Genomic DNA, 25,605 nt, shown 5'->3' on the forward strand with positions numbered 1-25,605 from the left:
TTATCCAGGACACTCGTAAGCCCAGACATTCAGACTCCTCGCTCAGTTTCTCAGGAATCCTGATCAGAGAATTCCATTGACTCCACGAAGATCATAGCATCGTCAGCAAAGTCAAGATCAGTGAATCTTTCTTCACCAACAGATGCCCCACTGCCATTGGACCCCATGTCCTCGCCCAACACCCAGTCCACGCAATCAGGTAGCAGTACAGTAAAATTAACTAATAAATTGAACAGGCACACCATTGAGATATGGAATAAGAGAGAACAGGCAGACAAGAATTAGACACAGGTCCCCGAAGCTCAAAGGCAGCAGCACTAACCATGGCACAATCTTGCCACCTTATAGTGCTTTAGGGGTCTTGTTAATTTTATTCCAGATTCATAATCTTTCACACTCAAAGTGTGTTCATGGATATGTATTATTTAAGTCACAAACAAATTAAAATCAACCAATTTGTAAAATATGTGTGCTTTCTTTTAGAGGTTGTTAATAAAGACAGCACTTACTGTACCTTTGAGTTAGGCACTGAGAACAAAGGGTTTAAAAGTTATAAACAAATAAGTCCATGAGACACTAATGACAACAGAAGAAACTCCATGGGAATGAGAGGCAAATCCTAAAAGAAAATCACAGCTTGCATGCAATGACTTGTTGTTTTGTTTGACATTGGGATTCAATAAGGGAAAAAAAACAAGCCATAAATAAGAGGAATAGTTTATTTAAAATTGGTCCATACAGATAGTGAAAAATGCATAAGTAAAATAAAATATGTTTTTCAACTTTACTTATACATTTATGTACAGCATGGTTGAAAATTGAAAAGAAGCTTGGTGGGAAACAAGTCTTTAAAAATGCAATAGAAACAGAGAGAGAGAGAGAGAGAGAGAAGAGAGAGCTGGAAGAGCCAAATAATCTGTCCATTTTTAAATAGCCCCGACTGTTATTGCATATCCACGAAGCGCAGATTTGCTCCGGTGAATTCTGGATCCTTCCATTGGGTTGTGGATTTCCTGAAAACATTAATCACCCAGGATCCGCGTCTCTACCAATTTAGCTGCGCTGCCCTGCCACCTGAGTGCGGTGCTAATAAATGACCTCTGCCTGCACGCCTGCACATTCACTGACACACATGTGCTGTTGAAAAGTGAGAAAGGTGGTTGACACTGGGATTATAAATTTGTGAGCAAAGTCCATGTACATTTTAAGCAGAAAATAGCCATTTTTCTTCTAGTATGGCTCAGGGCCAGAAATGAAATTACTTTGTAAGAATCCACTCGGGGTGGGGTTGGTGATGACTAATGAAACGAAGAGCAATATAAAAGGATTGCGACTGTGTTTTAAAAGGCATTAGCCTGCAGGGTGCGTGTTTCTGTGAGTCTTAAAGAAAGAACGAGAGACAGAGAGAGAAAGACAGCATGAAAAACTGTCCAGGGAACATATTATAGGAGTTGTGGGGTAATAAATATGAACGTAAAGAAAAACAACCTTTCTATAAACAGTAAGAAATATATACTGTTCGATAAACATGTAATGAGCATACAAATATAAAGTTAGTCATAAACAATCTCTTTGAAAAGATATAGATTTTTCTTTAAAATTGCATTTCTTTCTTTTTTTATACTACCCATACAGGTATATTCAGAAATGGGCTGAAGTCAAGACAGTGGCTGCAATGGGGTCACCTATTATGTAAAGGGGTTCATGATTTCCATGTAATACCAACAACAATTCTGAGCTCCAGACAGACAGCAGCAGCTCCAAACAGTGTTGTTTGGTTTAACCCCCCAGGCAATAGGACGTCTGTATGGATTTTATCACATCTTCTCCCTTCTTTATGAGTTTTCTAAGTTGGCCTATCGTGAATCAGCACAAATGTATGCAATGGTGCCCTGTATTGGTCCAACAGTAAATGAGAGCAGAATCCTACCCTCAACACCTGATTCAATCCGGCTTCATTTGACCCTGAATTTGAAAAGATGGGGTTTAAAAATCTGGGGAAAACCACCCAGTTATATAATTGAAGGAAAACATTGACAATGTTTATGGATGAGTTACTGGCATTGCACTGAACTGTGTGAAAGGTGACAATAAACTTGAATTTAGCTGTGAACTAAACAAATGGGTGCAATGGACTGAAAGGTCTCCTCTCTTCAGTTCTTTTGTGTTCACTGCAGTAGAAGTTAATTGTGAGCCAGAAACTAATACATTTTTCTTTTTTTTTTTCTTCGTGTGATGATTTTTTGTAGATTTTCGATGTGTGCAATGATGTGGCCGATTGCCTACCAGTTACAAATTTCATGATGAAAAGAAATGGAAGCCCACTATGTAAAAAGGTACCTACTTTCCCACAGAACTGCAAAGAGATTTGAGTCTGTCTTGGACACAAGGCATGAACCCATCCTGGATGGATACCAGTCCATGGTGCACATTCTACCACTAACTCAGTTTGGAGTTGCCCAATAGTATGCCAAATCAAATTTTAAACTAAATAGGTAAATATGGCTACTTTTTGCTGTCAAAGTCGTGACTTGAAACCGCATTTCTGAACAACCATTTCTAGTGTCTGACATGCAGTCATTTGATCAATAGAGTCTTTATTTTATACATAAGCCCTTAAGTTTAATATGCAGCTGCTGCCATCAGTTGGAAACGACGTAAAACTCAATCCGTCATGGACACAGTAGAAACTGTGGTGCTATTAATTTCACTGGAGAGTGACGTCGATGTTCCAGGAGCACTCTTGTCAATCAGCTTTGGTTGACTTTTCACTAGCTCATCTGTGTTTCTCTCTGGTTTCAGGATAATGATGTAACATTTTGGGACAAATATACAAGCCAATAATCCAAAACTGGATGCTAAAATGGCAAATATATGAACTGCCACCATGAATTTGCCCCTAGTACTGAGATATGCAGGAACAAAGGAACTCCAAACTATGAAGAACACCAGCATGCCAAAAGTCACAAATTTTCCTTCATTGAAGTTATCTGGCAACTTACGGGCAATGAAAGCAAAGACAAAACCCAGCAGTGCAAGCAGTACATCATACCCAAATATACAGCAGATAAAAACAATGGAGCCCTCACTGCACTCCAGAATGATCTTAATATTCTGAGATGCAGTGTTCTTGACTGGATATGGTGGATAGAGGATCAGCCAGATAGTGCAGCCGCATACTTGGATCAGCGAGCCCACAAGGGCGATAATTTTTTGGTGGATTGGTTTAATTGGCTCACTATTGACTTTTTCAGGGGTCTTGGATTTTGCCGCCCTAGCAGAGAACATTAACACAATGGTTTTGCCCATGATACAGGAAAGGCAGATGGCAAAACCAAGGGCCAGGGAAACATGTCTGGTCATACAAGACCAGGGCTGAGGCTGACCAACAAAAGCGATGGAGCTAAGGAAAGTAATGATAAGTGAAAACTGAATAAAGAAAGTTAGCACTATATCGTTGGCTTTAACAAGTGGCGTATTTCTGTATATAATGTAGATAATGACAACGGCTAAAGCGACGCAGGCGCCAAAAACAGAAACTGCAATCAGTGTGATTCCAAGTGCTTCATCATATGCAAGAAACTCGATTTCTTTCGGAACGCAGGCATCTTTCTTGGTATTGGACCAGTAGTCAGTACCACACTGTATGCATTCTCTAGCATCTGCAAGGAAAAAATAAGAATAAAATGAAGTTAGATTAGATTGTCTGACCAGTTCTGCTTGGCTAGTTAACAATGATGATTTAAAATAAAAGCCTACAGCTGTAATGTACAATACAACTCATCATCAAGAAAGCCTGCTCATTTACAAATCACTGTGGCAAGAAATTATACATTGTGCACAAGTTTCCAGGCCCCACAGAGAAATCAAACAAAAAAAAAAAAAAAGAAAAGAAAAGATAAATGGGACAGCCTGATATCTCACACACATCTGACATTTAAGCCTGCACACCAATTCAAAAGTATGAACTGTAAATCAAGGTTTATTTAAAAAAGATTAGAGCTGTGATCATGTGCATTAAAGAAATACACCTAAAACTATGTTGGCTGTTTAGCATTCTTCAGGTACTTTTGAGAAGAAGGAATGAAGAGAAAAAAAAAAGAAATAAGAGATAGCAAGGGAGTGGGAAGAAAAGTCTATGGATAAAAGAGAAAAAATAACAAAGACTAGAAATTGTGCTAAAGATGCGTAAACAAAAAGGTGACCATGGTAGTAAACATGAGATGAGCAAAAATGGCAATTATTTGGTCAGTTTCATTAATACAAATAATATCTCTTCTAGTTCTGAAACTATGCAACCTCTTGCAACAGGCTAAATTATTTTTCCTTAGTGATACAGTAAGTGAAAAGTAAAATAATTCCAGTGCCTTAATATTTTACCCATGAAAACAGAATGACCCCTGATGTTTCTCTCCTCCCAATGCAAGGTGAATGGGTTCAGTCCTTTCACGTATCGCCTCGCACATCCCAGCATGTCTCATTTTGACTTTTACCTTATGTTGTTTGCAAGCTCTTACTACTTTACCACTTGTGTCTTTTTGTTTTATGTCTTATTTTATCTCTCACTGTAGACCAGTCACTCGATGATTGCTAAATGTGACAACATTCTTTACACACATTAACCACTTCATTCCAGTTCGGTTCAAACTTGCAATAGTAAGAGTAGTAATAGTAAGAGTAATAGTGTTACCACATGCACGGTGCATACCGCTGATTCAATAGAAGATAAGAATAAATGTGATGAGAACGGGCCATTCAGCCCAATAATGCTCATCAATCTTATTTACCTAATTTCTCCAAGTCAAGATTTAAAGGTCTACCACATTACTTAGTAACTTAATTCAAATGTCTATAATTCTGGGTGTGAAGAAAAATGTTACTGTTTATGCAAAATATTCACATAGGATGTTTCTATCTGTATACTAAAGAACTTAACTGTAACTGATCTAATCAATTTTTATTCTATATGTAATTTTGCATTTCTAAAACTCCAGAATGCATTATTTCCACTCGGTTTACCTGGCACCTAAATAAACACCCTCTCCTTGGCTCCTTCCAGTTTATGTTTTGGTCTTATTACATCCACTACACAGTTGTGAATGATGTAACTCCTTACACTAGACCTCACTGTATGCCCTTTTTCTCCTTCATTTCAAGATCTAATGCTTGGTTGACTTCTGTATAATATCTACATATTACGATTTCACTCGTTCATATGACCTCCAAATTCCACTTGCATACTGATGAGAATGAACGTTTTTCTTTTAACATTTTTGAATGCACATCATCAATAGACAGATTAACTGCCTTACTTATATCAGTAAATGGATGGCCTTGTTGCTTTAATGGAGATTTTCCTACGCTGATTGTCCTGATAGACAGAGTCTAGACTGCTTACATTATTATACAGGTGTTATGGTGCATACAATCTGTACATTTTGGTTTAATTTTCCATTATATTTTGCTCAAGACAAGACAACAGATGAACTACATTTAAGACAAATCAAACCAGGTTTTCTTCCCTTACACCTCACTTTTAAAACAGCTGTTTCAACATTGAAAGGAAGACATGCTGGCGGCTCCATTACTTTATAACCTGGGAAAGGAAGACTAAGCCATGCCTAATTATTTTCAGCCTGGGAAAGGAAGATCTACCAACACCTCAAAGAACATAAAAGGTTTTATTGTTTTTGAAAACGGACAGTGAATTAATTCAATCATACTGACAGCCAGCGAATTAGGTGCATGTGTTGTGAAACCACGGCATGACATTTCATAATAAATATGCCTCATTTTGAAAGCAAAGTCAGAAGAAGAAGAAGAAGAGGAACAGACGAAGACACCACTGGTCATCAGAAAAGCATCATGAACATCGACTGCTAAATTAAACGCCACCCTGGGACATTCATCCTTGTCATCTCTACCTTTTTTCATAAGCTTTTCTTAAAGACTATATATATTCAGACTTTCCTATCAGTACCTATTTTCTATTATTCTTTGTTCCAGTGGTATTATTATTATTCTGTTAATAAATACCATGCTGCTTTTAACTTTCTATGCTTTGTCTTAATGTCTAGAGTGATTGAAGTAATAAGTTAGATTTTTTTGAGCACCTGGAGCAGCTGGACATTTGCCATTATTTCTGTGCTGCGAGGTTTATTTTGGCTGTGAGTGAAGAGCTCCACTCAATAGTAGGGACAGTACAAGAAGAAGATATTCTTGGCTGATAAATGGCCTATAGTCAAGAGTGCTGAGTCTTTGTATGTTTAAATGTATTCTTGTAGACCAAGAGTAATATTTAGGTCTGAGATATCAATAAAACATTGTATGTTGTTTGTGCCGATAATAAGTAAGTCTCTTGAAGTGCTGAGTGACAGGCTGTGTTATTCCTAAAGCATTTGTGTGGTTTAAAGTGCTAAAGGTTAATCAGCATGTGTGTGTCATTCATGGGGCACTGTTGTGGTTAGGGTCTGTGTGTATGCGTATAGCTATGTATGTGTGTAGTTATCTTAAAGTGCAAGAGTAGACCAACCTGATAACGAACTTGACGAGAACACTCACCCTTGAGAAAACAGGTAAAGGGTAAGTAGAGGGAAAGACTACGATAATACAGCAGGTTACCATTAATGTTTGCATCCTAAAGTGGGCTTATCATCTACGGTATGTCCAAATTTTGATTTCATCTCTACCACTATTACATTAAGCTTGGTTATGATTGCCAGTAAGAAAGATGTTTTGCCCTTTAGAAAATATTCTTTGTTGTTTCCTCAAATGTTTAGAAGTCTTATGATTTCCAAAGCAAAGGCAAAATCTTTAAAAAAAAATCTACTAATGATTTAATTTGTGCATTTATTAAAGAATATTCAAGGAAACTCAAACAACATTCTTTTTCCTCTTTTCTACTTTTAAAGTTTTTACTCTGGCCTTCCTCTCTTTCTCTTGGTTGGGGGATAACTTAAGTTTTGGTAACTTAAGTTTTGTTAAGTTTGACTTGATTGTATGGAATGTTACTTTGTTTTAATAAAATCAACTTAAAAAAAGAAAACTCAAACAACAATCATAATTACATTAATTAGATGAAGGAGCAAGGAATAGAACCAGAGGGGTAAAATTAAACAAGGAATAATTAATTCATTGCACAACCAAAGTAAGGGAAGAAATATGTTAAAGGGCCAGATGGGAAAAGCAGAAAATAAATATTGAAAACATAAATTCCTAGTAATAATTTTTAAACCAAATACTAATTAAAGAACCAGACGAAATGCAAGTTGAGACAAACTCAAGGTCCTGACCCAAAAGCATGCCAGGATAAACTATGCCAAAAATGGCAAAACAAAGAACTGTGGAGTCTTTGATATTTCTCTCATTTGACTGCAGCCTTAATGGCTGTAACACCTAATAGCACTGATAGTATTCCCGGCCCCTCTACTCATGACTCTATACTAAACTGAAAACGATTAACAAAGAAAATAAAAAGGGAAAGGAGTAAGACAAAAAATGGCAAAACAAAGAACTGTGGAGTCTTTGATATTTCTCTCATTTGACTGCAGCATTAATGGCTGTAACACCTAATAGCACTGATAGTATTCCCGGCCCCTCTACTCATGACTCTATACTAAACTGAAAGCGATTAACAAAGAAAATAAAAAGGAAAAGGAGTAAGACAAAAAAAGGCAAAGCAACCGGAGTCTGAGTCAGCCACAGGTGAAAACGTTAAAAGTTGAGAGACCCGATCCACAAGAATAAAAGCCACCAATAAGTCATCATTAGCAAACGTAAACTGGCAAATGAACCCTTGATATGACTAGATATTAGCTTGTTTTCATGTTTAATAAAAAATACAATTTAAAAAAACACAACTTTCTGATTATCTACCCCGATATATCTGTCTTGTTTCTTGAATGCCTTTCCTTCATAGCACATTACTCCATGCAGCATCATGGCCTGAAGCTAAGGAGAAGGAGGAGCTTAGAAGCACCCGCTGATATGCTGCATTGCCGTAACCACCACATGACAAACCAACTCAGGATCCCAGATTTGGACCCAAGTGCAGCCATGCAACGGGTGACACCTCAGCACCACACTAGTTCAGATGGAATGTTTTTTTCCCTGCAGGTTGGAGGGCCTGCATGCAGGGCTGGATGCAGATTAACGTCATACCCAGGACAGAGCAATTGCAGGGTAAAGGTCTTGCTCAAGGGCCCAACAGAGTAGAGTCACTTTTGGCGTTTTACAGATTCTAAATGGCACCTTCCGATTCCCTACACTCAGAGCCACCACTCTGCCACTCTGAAGTTAAGCCTTTTTGTTAAAATGCATGAGGACAGATATTGTCTGCATTCTGACGAAATAAGCTGAAACTCTCGCCCCAGTTTTAACACATTAAAATCAAGTTTGTCTTTGTCCTATTTTATATTGGCCACCTTAAAGGCGTTTTTATTTTTCCTTGAACCACCTTGTAATACTTATTGTCTTAGTGATAACCCTGCTGTACTGTTCCTTGGCTCTTTTTATAAGTGTACTCATGTTGCTCCATTTCCTTTTAGAGTTCATTTCCCAAAGCAATGTCAAGTCTTATTATTTATGCACCATATAACCTTTTTATTTTGGACTGTACCCTTTCATTCTTATTGTGGTGTGCTCTGTAAAATAAGTGGTGTAATAAGGACAGATTGAAATTTGTGAGAGTTATTCAGGAGATGTGATGTGACTATCTCCCTGAAACAACGAAGCAGCAACACTGTTTTGGAAGCCTTTGACAAGACTGCAGTTTTTGAAGGAAAAAAAAAAAACAAGTGTACAGCAGTTGATACAAAATGTCCATAACTTGCAATTGTTTCTTTATAAATGGACCTGTACAACATGACACTTGAACAAAAGAACAAAGCTCGATGTATTAATCAGTAGTGGGCAGCATGCCCGCTGTGTTCTTGCCTTGCTAGAGACACAGAGACGAGCATTTTGCAGTCTGTTGGCTGTTCCAACACACGGCATTCAAAATGTAAGTCTGCTCGAGTGCTCTCAGTTTCGCTCTGACATCACTTTCAGCAAAAGCTGCTTTCTTACTGCACAACTGAATGGAAAATGAAAATCTCAAAGAAAACAATTTGCTATAATGGTTACCTATCAAATAATCATTTGTTTGTATACCGTCTCTCCATGCAAGTACTACCACAAAATTCCAGGACATTACACTGTACTTAATGAAGTTTTAATGACACACCATTCATTATGCAGATTAACTATGGTATTCTGTTTCATTATCCTGCTGTGGACAGAGAAGGGACTGAAGAGGCCCTGTCTCATTCTAACAGCGGGCAGAGGCTGCAAAAATGAGTTAATAAATAAATGAACCAGACTTTCTTTACATGGATACATTTACCAAGGGATTTGCTGCAAAGTCTGGGGTGGGTAAAAATCTGTTGATTTTATAAAAAAAAAAAAGAATTATGCTAAGCACAGATCGATCCCCACCCTTGAGAGAGAGAGCAAGCCAAACGGTGTAAAATTTAAGGCTTTTAAAAATACCTAAATCAACAAATTCTCTGTGCTTTATAAAATCATTTCAAAATATTACTGATTAGATCCTGCCATGTTTTGAAAAAAGTCTGCACAGATCCTCTAACTGAGTATTTGATTTTTTCCAATTTTAAATAATATAACACATCAGTTTCCCACTGACTTAAAAGAGGAGAGTTTGGGTTCTTCCAGTTTATCAGAATAAGTCTGCGTGCCAAAAGTGTAGTGAATGCAATCACAATTTGTTTGTCTTTCTCCACTTTAAGACCCTCTGGAAGAACCACAAACACAGTTGTTAATGGGATTTTATACAAAAAAAAAAAAATATTTTTGTACTATGCTCACAATCTGATTGGTCAGTGTATTCTTGTGAATTAAATCATATGTACTTGAGAGTAAACCTTACGTGAGTAATATTGTTCTGCCATTGAAAGCTTCACTGTGGAGAAACACAATGGAATAGTCACTTAGGAACAATTGAATGAGCAAGTGAGCAGAGTATGCCAGAGGGCAGGGCTTTTGTCCACTATTTTTATTTCTAGTTCAATTTTTTAAACACAGTAGGCTTTGAACATTTGAAGCCTTTTCTTCCGTGGCAGCTTTGGCCATTAAATGAGGAAAAAAAATTACAAAACTAAACTTGCAAAACATTTGCAAGGAGTGAAGGAGTCATTTCAATATTTTCTCTATATTCTCTCATCTGACTGCACATGTCTTCACGAGGGACATATGAAACAAAACAATAATTGGATTGTACATCTTTGATTGGATTTGGTATGTGGTTTTCTAAATTTACTGCCAAGACATTTAATATAATAAAGCAAGCCTCAGGCATTAAATGCTTGGTATTTTAAATGCAAATGATCAGAAGTAGGGCAAGTGATAATAAACAAAAAAGTTCCAGAATATTCAAATTATTGTACAGGTAAGAAATATGTTAACTACTGTATAGAATCAATATCTAAACCTTGCAGAAATTTGTGGCTCGCCTTTCCTCTCAGAAACACAGCAGCTTATGTTTTCTAAGAACTGCCTACATTTGTGATTTAAAAAACTTCTAAGTGTAATAAAAGTGTTACTGTATTGACATTTTTTCCTAGAGGCATGCAGATTATTAAAATGTTAACAATTTATCATTTAATTGCAGCTCTATTGATTACAGGATGTACAAAATAAATTATTATTATAATAAATGATGGGTGGCACAGTGGCGCAGTGGTAACGCTGCTGTCTCACATTTAGGACACCCAGGTTCGTTTCGCGGATCCTCTCTGCATGGAGTTTGCATGTTCTCCCCGTGTCTGCGTGGGTTTCCTCCGGGCTCTCCGGTTTCCTCCCACAGTCCAAAGACATGCAGGTTAGGTGGATTGGCGATCCTAAATTGTCCCTCGTGTGTGCTTGGTGTGTGTGCGTGTGTGCATGTGTGTGTGTGTGTGTGACTGCACGCCCTGCGGTGGGCGGGCACCTTGCCTGGGGTTTGTTCCTGCCTTGCGCCCTGTGTTAGCTGGGATTGGCTCAAGCAGACCTCCATGACCCTGTAGTTAGGATATAGCGGGTTGGATAATGGATGGATGGATAAATTATTATTTTAAGGTATGATTTATTATAAGAAGACTGTGAAATTTGTATTTTCATTTTTTTTACTTTCTCGTACATGAAGTATAGGGAAAGTATTGGAATCCTCCAAAAATGTAATTCCGAGATTTTGATGAATTTTAGACCTTACTGAGTCTGAAAATAACATTATAACATTATTGAATTATGTCTGTGTGTGTGTGTACATGTGTGAAACACGATAACTTCAGTACGCCTTCTCTTAGGTCAACCAATTTTAGCATACAAGTATTAGGAACAAAACATAGATTTCTATCAACGTTTGGGCTCTTTCTGTTAACTGGAAGTGGTACTTTACTTTATTTTGTTAGTATATGGATGCATTGCTTTAATTTTCTGAAGTATTTTTTATTTTTTTTATTTTATTACAATCCATGCAAAACAATCAAGTTTTTACAAAAAGAAAAATTAAGTTAAGAACAGAGCCGGCCAAATGGCGTTAAATTTAAGGCTTGTAAATATACCTAAATTAATAAATTCTCTGTGTTTTATGAACTTATTTTAAAATATTACTGATTAGATCTTGTAATGTTTTGAAAAAAGTCTGTACGGATCCTCTAACTGAGTATTTGATTTTTTCCAACTTCAAATAGTATAACACATTGGTTTCCCACTGACTTAAAAGAGGAGAGTTTGGGTTCTTTCAGTTTATCAGAATAAGTCTGCGTGCCAAGAGTGTAGTGAATGCAATCACGATTTGTTTGTCCTTCTCCACTTTAAGCCCCTCCCACAGCTGTTAATGGGTTAGGAGGGATTGTGAGTCCAAGGCTGTCTGAGAGGTAATTAAAAATTTTTGTCCAGAATAATGTTAATTTGGTGCAGGCCAAAAACATGTGATTCAGTGAGGCTAGGACTTGGTTGCAGCGTTCTCAGGTTGGATCATGCCCTGGAAACATTTTGGAGAGTTTTAGTCGAGACAGATGTGCTCGATATATAATTTTGAGTTGTATAATTGTATGCTTTGCGCATATGGAGCTCGAGTGAATTCTCTGCATTGTTACTTTCCACTCCTTTTCTGATATATTAATTGAGAGATCTTTTTCCCCAGTGTCTGAAGTATTTTGCACATAAAGTCAGTAGAAGGACTCCAGTGCAGAGGGTTGGTGGGATGTCTTTGGATTGTTACTGGTTTTAATGTAATGTTACACAACTGTAAAAGTTTTCTTTTAGGTAACAAACGCAGCAACACATTGTAGGCGTTATTCCAAAGGATTAGGCTAATGGATGAATAGTGAATCACACAAACAATGGTTGGTGAAGAAGTAAGAAAAAAAACAAGCAACAAGAGGTCTTTTGAATTAATCTGTGAGGTCCGGACAGTGACTTGATTTAGTAATTATATTTGAAGGAGTCAGTTACCACACAGTTGAGAAGAACCAGGAAAAGACAGAGAACCACGACAGTGAAAACAGGCTGCACACAGACACGTTTCAAATATCATATATAGCATTCCAAAAATTAAGATAACAGCCACAACAGGAAGACAACTAGATAAAAAAAATATATATATATATATATAACAAAATATTACATCTGATTAATAACAGCAAACAAACCTGTCACCAGTCAGCTTTATTTCTGAAATTTTAATTCTCTCTTAACAGGATTCAGCATATGAATGGCCACTGATAAAAGTAAACATTTTTCATGTAAGCAGAAAAATTTGTAGTGATATCGATAACATTTGATTGTTCTCATAAAAAGGAACAAGAAAAAATAAGAGATAGCAATGGGAATCGAGGAATGAATTAGCTGGGTGTGTTCAAGTTTCTTTATTAAAACTTGGTGAGTGATCTGCAGGCTTCAGTACCTTCCTCATGCAGTATATTTATATTTCACTGTCAGGGTCCTGCAGAGGCCAATAAGCAGCTTATGTCGAGTTGTTAGGTACAGTGGAAGTGAGCGTGACTTGCCTGAATTCAACACGCATCCAAAACACTCAAATTTCGTTAGGGTTAGAATTAGGGTTACAATTATAAATCTAGGATAAATATATGATGTTCACTCAAGTCTATTCTTAAGACTGTACATTTCTAAACTAGAGCAAGAAACATATGAAAGATAAAAAATGAAAGAAATGAGAAATGATTTTTTTTTTTTTGTAAATGAAGAAGACCTTGCCAAAACTAAAACAAAATGAAAGAGCAATATTTGTCTAAGCCCCCATATTGTACCTGTTTCATTTGTAATTTCGCCATCAGCACAAGGAATGCAATCAAAACAGCACACTGGCTCCCCTTGACGAATTCCCTTTCTGGTTCCAGGAAGGCAACTTTCACTGCAGACCGAGCGGGGAGGCTTAAGGGAAAGAACAATAACAAAGAATTTGTTTTGGTTAGGAAAAGCAAAGGAGAAAACTTGCAACCAGTGGAGTAAGGCAAATCTAAATAAATATCTATGAGTCCTCCCCAGGATATACATAAACAGAGCCACAGAGGACATTTTACATTTCATAATTAAGTGAGAAGTTTGTCCTTGATGTCAAGTAGAAAAAAATATCAACACAGGGAAAACGTATTAATGTCGAAGGCAACCCAGGCTGGAAAATGCTTCATGAGTGTAACCCCTGTGACCACTAGTGGACATAGCAGCGCCCCCAAACCCCCAGACACAACTACACAACACAGTCCTGCATTCAAATATCAGGTGTTTATTCCACCCCTCCTATGTATTCTCATCCACATTATGGAAACATTTGTGCCATAACCAGGACTGCTTCCAGTGTCACAGCATTGCACCTTGGAAGCACTTCCAGGTCAGGTGGAAGCCCTTCAAAGAAGATGCAGCTCCCTCTGGTGACTACCAAGAACCTCAACAGGGTTGTCCCATGGGACTGAAATTCCCAGACTGCCCTGCAAGTATCCATAAGCGTACTTTCCACCAGTGGGTTGCCGCCACCTTGGGTACTGAGGTAAAACACACCCCTGCCCTTCTGTTGCAACCTCTCTTCCCAGCTCAAATCCTGGATGGGATGCCAGCCCATCCAGCATGGCAGCCACAAACCCTTAAAAACCTCTTACAAAATCTTTGTATTTGCCCTTTACGAGACTGCACTTATTACTGTTAATGGTGATTACCTCCTGTTCAATGAATGGATCACTTTTGAAGCCTTTAGTATAAATAATACACTTATTTTAACCTGTCAGTTTCTGACTGAGTAATATAACGTGGAAATACATGGCCATGGCACTGGCAACAAATAACACAACGGGTTAACAACACACAGTCCCTATGTACTCTCATATTTGGCATGAATATCTTAAATCGGGGTAAGCAAAGTTGGTCCTAGAGAGCCATAGTTGCTGCAGGTTTTCGTTTCAACCCAGTTGCTTAATTAGACACCAATTCTTGCTAATCTCAGACCTTATTGAATTTTATGGCTTGCTAGTCTGCAATGTTAGGTCCTTATATCGTAGATTTTTTCCTTTCCGAGCATATCACCAGAAAGATTTGAAGCCTAAAACGGGTTATTTTAAGTCTGTCACACTTTTCCCTTAAGTGTTTTATTAAACCAAACAGTGCATAATCGATCCACATAGGTATAAATGGAAACAAGTTTGATGGAGAACACCTTTGTCATTTGTATCTTATTGCTAACAAGAAGCCATTAAAAACACCGAAAACAACTATTTAAGAGTGAAATAAGCAATTAAGGGTGGGACACCTTAACAAATAAGACCATTAAAATATCACTTGAGCAATAAGCGCTTCATCAGTAATAATTGGCCTCTCATTAAGACACTGGGATGGAACAAAATCCTGAAGCCACTGCAGACCTCCAGGACCAACATTGCCTCCCCGTCCCTTAAATAATGAAACATACAGTTTCTGTCTAACAGATGTACCAGGGTGTTGTACCGTGTTAGCCATTATGAATGTAGCGAGAAGTCAAGCAAAATGACACCTTTTATTGGCTAACTAAAAAGATTACAATATGCAAGGTTTAGAGGCAACTCAGGCCCCTTCTTCAGGCAAGATGTAATACAGAAACTGGAGATCCCTGTGTTTATATAGACACTAGGACAGATAACAACATCTGAAAACCTTTAAGTGAGACATCTTAAATGTAAAAAATAAGTAGACCTCTTCAGACAAAGATTCATTTAGCAACAGATGTATAGTCAAGATCTTTGGATAACTGTCCAACAAAGTCTTTGGAAGTTTCTGATGAGTTTTTCAACAGTTGTAACACTTCAGATAAACATGGTTACATATCAGTGAAATACTGAGAGTTCCATTTACACCTTTACCTGCTAGTGATAGAAAGGATAGCTCACTAGTGCAAAACGCAAATCTGAATTAGTTTCTAGAACTTTAACTAATGACATGAACTTGTTGCAAATGTGTGCACCACTCATATGAACCATCAGAAGACCAAAAGAAACTTTACAACACAAATTGTATGCACAGTACTATGTAATATTAGATGAAATTAAAGCTTTTCCTCCAAAAGTCTGGTAAATTCCTAATTGTGCAGATGGAAAATACCTTCAATTACCAACCTGAGTGAAATTGTTGGTGTTCCACATAATTGAACTATTAGAAATGCTCATTTCTTGTCCAGTTGGAGCAGTGCCATTGTAGTATCCGATTTTCACATATCTGATTTTGCCATCTTTATTTATCTGCCAGTTTAAAATGTCATAGTAGGCGTCTACATCTCCATTAGCGTTAAAGAAAACTGCCTCATTATCCAAAGCTGTAAATTTAAGATTCTTCAAATAGTACATTAGCTAAAAAAATAAAAAAAATAAACATTTGTGACAATGCAGTAAAGACATTTAGGTACAAGAAAAAAAAATACACTATTCATAACCTGATAGTTAAACGTCCTAAAACAATGGAGCGGCACTTTGACAGAGCCTGGCCATTGTCTGTGTAGAGTTTGTACATCCTTCCATATCTCTGTGCATTTCCCCCACTACTTTCAAAAGATATGCCAATTAGGTTAGCGGACTCTGAGCTGTCCCTGCGTGGGGTGTTTGTAAGTGTGCCCTGAGATGGACTGGTGTCTGAGCCAAACTAGATTAAGCAAGTTTGACAACTGAGGAGTGATCTATTCTCAGCCAAATGGATGGATGATATAGAAAATGCTTATATCCTGATAATTTAATTTTGGTTCACATTGATCACAAGTTATACAAACAGTTGTCAATGTACTTCTAATTACTCCTTCTTTATTTGTTCTTCTAAAAATGTATATTATTGGTTATTAGTAATATATTATGTACTAGGATAAACAAGAATGGTGCATGAGAGATTACATTTCTCAAGATCAGTGTTCAGCCAAACAACATTAAAATGAATGTTGGCATATAATCATTTTGAAAAATACTGAATACGCAGCTCATTTAACTAAGAATTTGTTCAGTTTTCCACCATATCAATTACCATTTTTATGATTTTGGTTGGGAGACAAAGTCACAGAGGCGAGATTGTGTTGGTTTGGACATGTGCAGAGGAGAGATGCTGAGTATATTAGGAGAAGGATGATAAGGATAGAGCTGCCAGGAAAGAAGAAAAGAGGAAGGCCTAAGAGAAGGTTTATGGATGTGGTGAGAGAGGACATGCAGGTGATGGGTGTAACAGAACAAGATGCAGATGACAGAAAGATATGGAAGAAGATGATCCGCTGTGGCGACCTCTAACAGGAGCAGCCGAAAGAAGAAGAAGATGATTTCTGTACTCTGTACAGACAGAACCGCAGAATATTTGAATTTTTGTTTTCTTTTGCAGTTGCTTCAGTTCTTTCATGTTAATCCTAAAACAACTGACCAGTTAAAGCTAATGATGTCTTGGGATGTGTTCACTGGCTTGTCTGCAATGGCTATCAGTTGCTGAACTTACAGGTCAGTCCATTTGTTAGTCACTCTGTAAACAAGGCTTTAAAAATTTCAGATTGCACAAAGTGTACTGTTTGTTGGTGGGCTAAATACCACAAAAGATGTTAAATACACTTGATTAAGTCTGTAAGGATTAAAAAGCTCAAAAACTGGCCTAACAGTATTCTTGATGTCAAATGCACTAGTCAGCCATGGTCAATAAGCACAGAAGATAAAAGCAGTGTTTTGGTCAAAAGGAGAGTCATTACAGATTGTGTTACAAGATACAATGAGTAATTCTGTTTCATTGATTTGTGCCTGAAATTTAAAGATACACAAGTATAGTTTCCACTCCTACCCCTGGCTTATACTGTAACCACAAATTGGTTTGATTGCGTACTGGGTATGTGAAAATTATGTTATATAATATAATTATATAATTCACAGTGACCAGTCACATTGTGAAGCTGAGTATGCTGCCTTTCTGCAAAACAGAATAATATAAATGGCAGAATTAACTACCAGATATCCAAAAAAAAAAAAAAAGTGAAGTTCATGCAAAGTGAAAGTATTGCAGTAAATCATTTCAGGATGTTGGTCACATTATATCAAACATTACAAAATCAATCCTAGTCAGAATGTATTTCTGCCTGACCTGACAATGAAATGGCATTCTTTACTGCTTCAAGTAGAAATGGAAAGACCACCAGTGCAACTGTTTTCACCATTTTAAAATCTCAATAAAATGCATTTGGATAGTACATCACATAGCTGAGAGCTAACAACTCTCTGGGGCACATGGAACACCCCACCGATATGTATACTTCAGCTTCTCCCTGACCCACCGATGACAACTAAACTCTGCTTTAATGACCGTTTACCTTGGTCACTCCTACTTTGTGACCCCCCACTCCCTAATTCTGTCTGTGAGCCTCTGGCAATAATTAAATTTCACTACGTCCAGCTCTCTTTTGTGCAGGTAATTATGGTGTACATACAGTGGATTCAGAAGGTTTTCAGATCTCTTCACTTCCTTCACACTTTATTGCACTGCAGAATTAATTTTAAAACGCTAAATTTGCCATTTTGCCCATCAAGCTACATTCAATAACAAGGTGAAAACATGCTTTCAGAATGGTTTGCAAATTTATTAAGAATCAAAAACACAAATCTCTCACTTATATAATACGCTTCACCCGTGTAGTAGTGAAACAGGACAGTGAGGAGGGCCCAGCCCAGCTCTCTACTCCTGACGTCACTTTTCCTCCTCCCCTCGGCCATGGCCTCTGTCTCAGATTAGCACAAATACATCGCCTGCAAGCGAACTATGATTCTTAGCGCAATGAAAGAAGTCGCAAAATCTAACCAGAATGTTCAGGCAAATTACAGAAAAAAAAAAAAGATCTAAATTTGTTAAGTAGTGTTGGTTCACTAACTAAGCAGAGTTAAGCACACTTGGGAGTGAGGAGGGCTCCACCCCCCCAGCCCGCAGCCCAATAAGTCTCTCTCGGATTTGCGCTAATAAATCAGTACCACGCGCGAACTATGATAGTTAGCACGATGACAAAGTCGCTAAATCAATGGAATGTTCAAGCAAATTATAGAAAAAAAAAAAGATCTATATCCGTTAAGTAGTTCTCTCGTGAAAAGCAGACAGACATACAAGTGGGTCTAAAAAACTATAAGAAATTTCATGCTTGGACCATGAAATTTTTAAAACCATTTCTTAGCAAACACCTATGGGCCAAGGGTGACCAACATTCCAAATTTCAAGTCCCAAGTCCTCATGGTTCAGGAGACTTGTGATGAGTGAGTCAGTGGTATTTGGCTTTTTATATATACTGTATATAGATTCAGACCTTTTGTTATGGCACTCTAAGTCGTGGTCAGATGCCTCCTGTTTGACGAGAGTCCACCTGTGGCAAATTGAAATTTCTGGATAGAGTTTAGAAAGGCAAGCAAGTATATAAGGCTTCACAATTCACACTGCTTGTCAGGACGAAAAGCAAAGGATGAAGCCCAAGGAACTCCCTGCAGACCTCTGATAGAATTGTGGTAAGACATAAATCAGGGCCTCTGCTGGGACAGAAAAACCTGGTGGGAGGACAACCATCTCAGTGACACTTCATCAATCAGGCATTTATGGTACTGTGGATAACTCCCACTTGGAGTTGGTTAAACTGCTTTTGAGAGCAAAAAGAAAAAGACTCTCTGGTCTGATGAGACAAAAATTGAACTCTTTTATCGGAACTCCAAGCATTATGTATGGTGAAGACCAGGCACTGCTGATTACCTGCCTATTACCACCCCTACAGTGAAGTATGGTGGTGGCAGCATCATGCTATGGAGGTGCTTCTCAATGACAAGGACACTGGTCAGAATTAGGTGATGGATGAATTCATCCAAATACAGAGAGGTGCTTGAAGAAAACATGCTGCATAGTGCATGAGACCTCAGACTGGGGCAACAGTTCACTTTTTAGCATGACAATAATCCAAAGGCATACAACCAAGACAATGCTGAAGTGGCTTCTGAACAAGCCTGTGACTTTTCTTGAGTGGCCCATCAATAGTCCAAAATTAAACCCTGGAGAGACCTGAAGATGGCAGTTTACAGGTACTACAAAAATGGGACAGACTGCCCAAATCCAGGTGTGCAAAGATTGCAGGGACTTACCAAGAAGACTCAAAGCTGTAATGTCTGCCAAGTGGGCTTCTACAAAGTATTGAATTAAGTGTCTGAATACTTGTGTGAAAGTGTGTACTGTGTTTTTGATTTTTAATAAATTTGCAAACTTTTATGAAAGCAAGTTTTTCACTTTGTCATAATGGATTATGGAATGTAGACTGATGGGCAAAAATAGCAAACTTAGTCATTTAAAGTTAAAGCTGCAACAGAGTTAATTGTGCAGAAAGTAAAGACGTCTCGATACTTTCTGAATCCACTGTGGGTGTAGTGGTTAATGAAGCTGCTTTGCTGACTCAAGTGTCTCAAGTTTGAAATGCCATGCCCAGCTGACATCTGGGTGCAGTTTGCATATTTTCCCTGTGTCTGTGTGGGTCTTCACCCCATAAATGTGATGGTCAGTTCTAAAGTGTTTTTTGCTTGAGTGAGCCCTACGCTAAAATGGTGCTATATTCAGGGCTAGTCACTGCTTTGAGTCCAGGCATCCACCCTGATGACTTTGGATTGAATTAAGTGGGTCTGAGGTTGTAAGTTGTCTGTGCTGTAGACCCTTTTTAACTTTCACACTCTTACATTAATGTAAGGGTTTTACTTTCTGAACTAGTGCTAGGAGATTAGCTGCTCTACACTGTAGTTCAGTATTGGTGTACCTTGTATTTGCAGTATGTCATTACAGTTATCACCAGCTTGTAATACTGTGTTATATTTTCCACAATTTTCATTTGCTTTGAAGATTGCTTGCACTAAACATTAATAAGTACTTTCAATGCCTGTAGTGCTGCCACCAGATATGAACAATTCTAGCAGGGAAAAAGATCAAAATGTTCCAAATATTTTGAGTTAAGCCTGCAATTATTAATTTTCCTAAAACTTTACCCAGCATTCACCTGGTCCAAGACTCCAAGTTTAAGGAAATGTTTCTGATTCTTAAACCATTATGCTTACCTGCCATGGTTCAAAATTTGAAATGTTAGCACAAGTATTTCCAACAAATGGTCCTTTTCCTTCTTTGCATATTGACATATAATGCAGAGCATAGGCAACTGTATAGACAGCCTTGTAAACGCTGTATGTTATGCGCAGCTGGGAAACATCATAGTAAGTGTTATTAATGGACTCCGGAGTTTCTTTTCCTGTACAAACGCGCTGTCCAATGGCATTAAGTGTGTGGATTCTTGACTCCGTGATGTTACTGCTATAAATGGGTGTCTCCATTCTCAGTAGCATATACTGATCGTCCAGAGTGCAGTTATAAGCACGCTGCCAGAATTCTCTCATTAGTGGATCGTTGGTTCCATATGGGTCTATTTTATTAAGGAATTCAAAGAGACCTGAAATTACAGCTCTTTTGATGGCAAAGCCGATAGTTCCACGAAGAATAGGATAATACTCTTCCCTGGCGATCAAAGCTGATGTTACCCAGGCTTCACTTGCTATCCACGTTTTATTAGTAATGTTATGGTTCACAAGCTCTTCCATCAGGGGACTAAAGTCAACGTCAGACGAAAACACCACAATGATGTTTGCTGTGGACTTCTTGATAGTGTCCACAATTCGCTGGATAGTCGATTGGGAATAAAGCTTGGGAAGTGTCTCCGAGAATGAGATACACACCCCAGCCTTCTCGACCTCTTCTTTGAACAGCTTGATGCCATATTTACCATAATCATCATCTGCTGCAATAGTCCCCACCCAGGTCCAGCCAAAATTGACAACGAGCTGCGCCATTGCTTTCGACTGATAATTGTCATTTGGGATTGTTCTGAGAAATGAAGGAAACTGGAAGGTGTCACTAAGGACTGAGCATGAAGAACAGTAGCTTACCTAGAACCAAAGACAAAACTAGGTAATTAACAACATAAAGAATAATGAAAGTTTTGTTTATAGCTGTTAAATTTTAAATAATGAAATTGCACAGGTGCATTTGAATTTACTTTAGAAAGATCAACAATACATTTCCGAAAATCATCAGCAATCAATAAAATTAGAGTATGATATTTTCTTCGGCCTACTAGGGTAGGCTTTGCCATTACAAAACCCAGAAAAGCAATTTCAGAAAAGAACAGCTGGACAGTATTTCTTCTCCTAATAACACTGAAATAAACTCTTTTACCCATTGCACATTTTTCTTATATCCAGACAAAAGGAATTCAAATTTAGGTTTAAAAAGCTGGAATTAAGGATATGGTGCAACTTAAGGTGTTGGCATTTTGAACTACTTATATAAACAAAGCTTTTTCCATATGGCCTAATGCAATTCATTGTCAAAATGGGGCTGTAGCCTCAGGGACCACTACATCCCTTATTTATAGTTCAGTTAACCTAACCAACACTGTCTTTAGAAAACAAGAAGAAATGGATGTATCTTAAGAAAGTCCATTCAGCCCCAGAGAGAACATCAGCGTTCCATAGAGGCAGTGATCATGCCAGATTCAGATCTCCTGGAGGTGTGAGGCAGCAGTAATAACAACCACTGTGGCACCCCAACCACTTCTATTTCATTACATTTCTATCCAAACATAGCAGTATTGTGTGGCATCAAAAGGGGTAAAAAATTAATAACTGACTGTATCGTCCTCATGCCTTTCCCTTAAACATGCCCTTTACCAAGACGTTGGCAGCATGAAGTCTGTCTCTTATCTCACAGCAGTATCTGTTCACCTGTCATTTAATGTGGATTTGATCCCATTAAACCATCTTCTTTCATCAATCATTATACCTTAGCGTCACACCTCGCCATTCCAGAGTTTGGTATCCCTAAGTCTCCTCTGAAATTCTCCCTAATTCTCCCTAAGTCTCCTCTGAAACCCACAGTCCAAAGACATGCAGGTTAGGTGCATTGGCATTTCTAAATTGTTCCTAGTGTGTGCTTGGTGTGTGTGTGTTTGACTTGCGGTGGGCTGGCACCCTGCCCTGGGTTTGTTTCCTGCCTTGCACCCTATGTTAGCTCCAGCAGACCCCTGTGACCCTGTGTTCGGATATAGCAGGTTGAATAATGAATGGATAGATGTTTCAGCATCCTGCTCTTATTTTTTGTTTTCTGTTATCGGATTACTTTTTGGTATGACCAGGTCTCCAAAGCTCCTGCATGCCCATGTGGCCCAAAATCACAATGTGAGCGAAAAGATGGACATTTCAGCTAGGAAAGAGATGAACGTCTGTTGTGGATGAGGACATGAGCTTACTATGCTGGTACATTTGCCTATTTAGTTTAATTTCTCAAACATATCTACACAAAAACAGCCATTCCTTGAGTAGTCAGTTGTTGGTCTTAAGTACCCATATTGTAAATAATTGATGTTTGTTTAAGAAATCAGATTTTGCTCACTCACTTTTTGCCGCTGTTGGACTATAATTCATCAGTTTACTATAAATATGTTGCATAATGAGGAAATAAACAGACAGGAATGCTGTACCAGATCAAAGGTTTTTGACTCAAATCACAGCCTGGGTGGAGTTTGCATCTCCCTGAATCTGTTTCAAATTTTTCTATGTATTTGATTAAGCTGACTGGCATCACTAATTTGATTTGATATGATTGATTATGGGTATGTACGTACATACGTGAGCTCTGCCCAGTTCCTTTATTCCTGCCAGACTATGGTCAGTGCAACTCCAAACTGGATTAAGGGGGTCACAAATACTGTTGATAGATGGATGGTATTTGAAATAATATTAAACAATCAATTGCTTTATCATAAATGACAACCCTTGAAGCAAAGCATACCTGTGGAAAATAGTACAGTCCTAAAATTCTAGCTGTAGCAATTGAAAGAGCAGATCCTCCTGCTCCAACTAATGCTGCCAAGGGGGCACCGGAGCCGCATCGGTAGTTAGGCACAGCCTCATCCTGCCCTGTTAGGTATGTGAGAGTACCTTCCACAGATTTTGAAATCGTGAAACAGGAATCATAAATGACATATCCCAAGGTGATGTTTGGAAGCAGGTCTTTTCGGGTGTTAATTTCATCTATGACAAACCTCATTGTTTGGGCCCAACGAAATGCTCTGAAATTAAACCTGTAGAGAAACACAATGAATCAAATTTAATGTTCATAGTCTGAATATGCAGTTCTCCGACATTCAGCTCCTGTAAATTATATAAATTACCAAAGGAAGTCCCCCACTTAATAAAACATGGCTATAAAAGAAAAACATATGTTGCATATAATTGTAGTGAGCCTTTACCATCGTGGGGTGCACTGATGGCTTCAGGCTGCATGGAAGGGTGTGACACTGTAGCTTTATGGCCTTTGGGAAGGTTCCTTCACCTCAGCAGGCCAGCTAACTTATTTGTTCATCTGCAGGTAGGCAGCTCAGTGTAATTGGTAGTGAGCTTGGAGTATACTAGCCAATAACACTGCCACCAAAATCTATGTTATACTTGCTTTCACCTGGGCAGTTAGGCAGACACTCAATCAGCAATCCATCACAGCATTTACTATTGGCATTACCTGGACATCAGGAACTCTATAGCTGATAATAATGCATTTAAGCAAACCTCTTTATAAGAGAATAGTAATTGGATAAATTAATAATTACTGTGTTTCATACTGTAAAGCAACAAATGACCCCGTTAGCCACAAAACAATACATTCTCAAACCAGCTTAATTCAATTTGAGACAAGGGGTCCAGAATCCATTGTGATGACAGCAGGCAAACGCCAATAACCAGACCTGGATGGGGTGCCAGTTCATCGCAGGGCCCACTCTTGTGCATTGAGTCAACAAGGAACCTCCAATTAACTTACAGGCATGATGTGACAGGAAAAAGAACAACAGAGACATAGGAAGAACATGCAAACTACACATGAACAACATTTGGGCATAAAGGTTTGAACCAAGCTCACTGGATCCATGAAGGTGGCAGCACTAAGCACTCTGCCAATTTAATGCCCTTCTCAGGTACACATTTGAGGATAATTATTATCCGCCTCTAGTGGCATTCATGGTTTGTCTATATTCTTGAAAAGCCACTGATCTACAAGAAAAGTTAATTCTAGGATTAATCTTATTCAAAATAAAAAGAATACTGCATTTCACTATGAATAATCAGATTATTTACTCAGAAAAAAAAATAACTTTTTTTTTCTAAAATAAGTTAAGCACTTAATGTCAAACAGTGGATTACATAAAGCTTCATGATCACATTTCTTTAAAATTAAACAAAGAAAAAATTTTAAAAAAGTATATTAATGTTCTAACATTCTGACAATCACATAATTTCAAGTTCTGCGGTGGGCTGGCACCCTGCCCAGGGTTTGTTTTCTGCCTTGTGCCCTGTGTTGGATGGGATTGGCTCCAGCAGACCCCCATGACCCTGTAGTTAGGATATAGCAGGTTGGATAATGGATGGATGGACATAATTTCAAGTTTAAAAGATGATGAAAAATTAGATCAGAGAGAGATCCCCATACATCTGTTCTGCAGGATGCTGCAACCTTGTCAAAGGGCACACAAGATAGGAACCCATCCCTGGAATGGACGCCCAACCATTATAGGAAACTGTCACACCCTCCAATCACACAGGGCCAATTTAAAGTTGACAATCAGTTTCATTTGCATGGCCTTTTGGATGGGAGAGAAAAAAAAAATACACAAATACAGGGAGAATGTGCAAACTCCACTAAGATAATGACCAAACCAGGGATTTTAAACCCAGGAATCTGGAGCCGTGAAGAAACAAGGCTATCAACAGCATCTCCATATTTCTCTAGGGTTTGTTCTTTTTGCTGATGGCAACAAAATAGACAACACAATAACTGCAAGTTTTCTTTATCGTAATGAAACCATGAAGTAAACATGGTGAGATGACCCCAAACCTTTAATGAAAATGAATACAGTAGTTTTTAGCACACGGATCAGAAAAATACTCATCCATCCCTTTTCAGAAATAGCAAACGCAGGGTTATGTGGAAATGCAGCATATCCCATCAGCTTCACACTCAAGTCAGGAAACAACGATG

General features: G+C 38.1%; 1 protein-coding gene across 1 annotated transcript in view; it reads right to left on the bottom strand.

Moving 5' to 3' along the window:
• Positions 1-2,664: 2,664 nt before the first annotated feature.
• The window catches only part of LOC120527907 (vomeronasal type-2 receptor 1), a 38,306-nt gene continuing 15,365 nt past the window's right edge, over positions 2,665-25,605 (bottom strand). Inside the window, exons 5-9 of the mRNA XM_039751881.1 lie at positions 23,368-23,659; positions 20,586-21,464; positions 15,636-15,866; positions 13,308-13,431; positions 2,665-3,662 (exon numbers count right to left, since the gene is read on the bottom strand). Of these exons, the coding sequence (XP_039607815.1) occupies positions 2,665-3,662; positions 13,308-13,431; positions 15,636-15,866; positions 20,586-21,464; positions 23,368-23,659 (2,524 nt within the window). The remainder of the gene's footprint in view (positions 3,663-13,307; positions 13,432-15,635; positions 15,867-20,585; positions 21,465-23,367; positions 23,660-25,605) is intronic.

Source organism: Polypterus senegalus, chromosome 1 (assembly GCF_016835505.1).
Source record: "Polypterus senegalus isolate Bchr_013 chromosome 1, ASM1683550v1, whole genome shotgun sequence".
NCBI classification, from domain to species: domain Eukaryota; kingdom Metazoa; phylum Chordata; class Cladistia; order Polypteriformes; family Polypteridae; genus Polypterus; species Polypterus senegalus.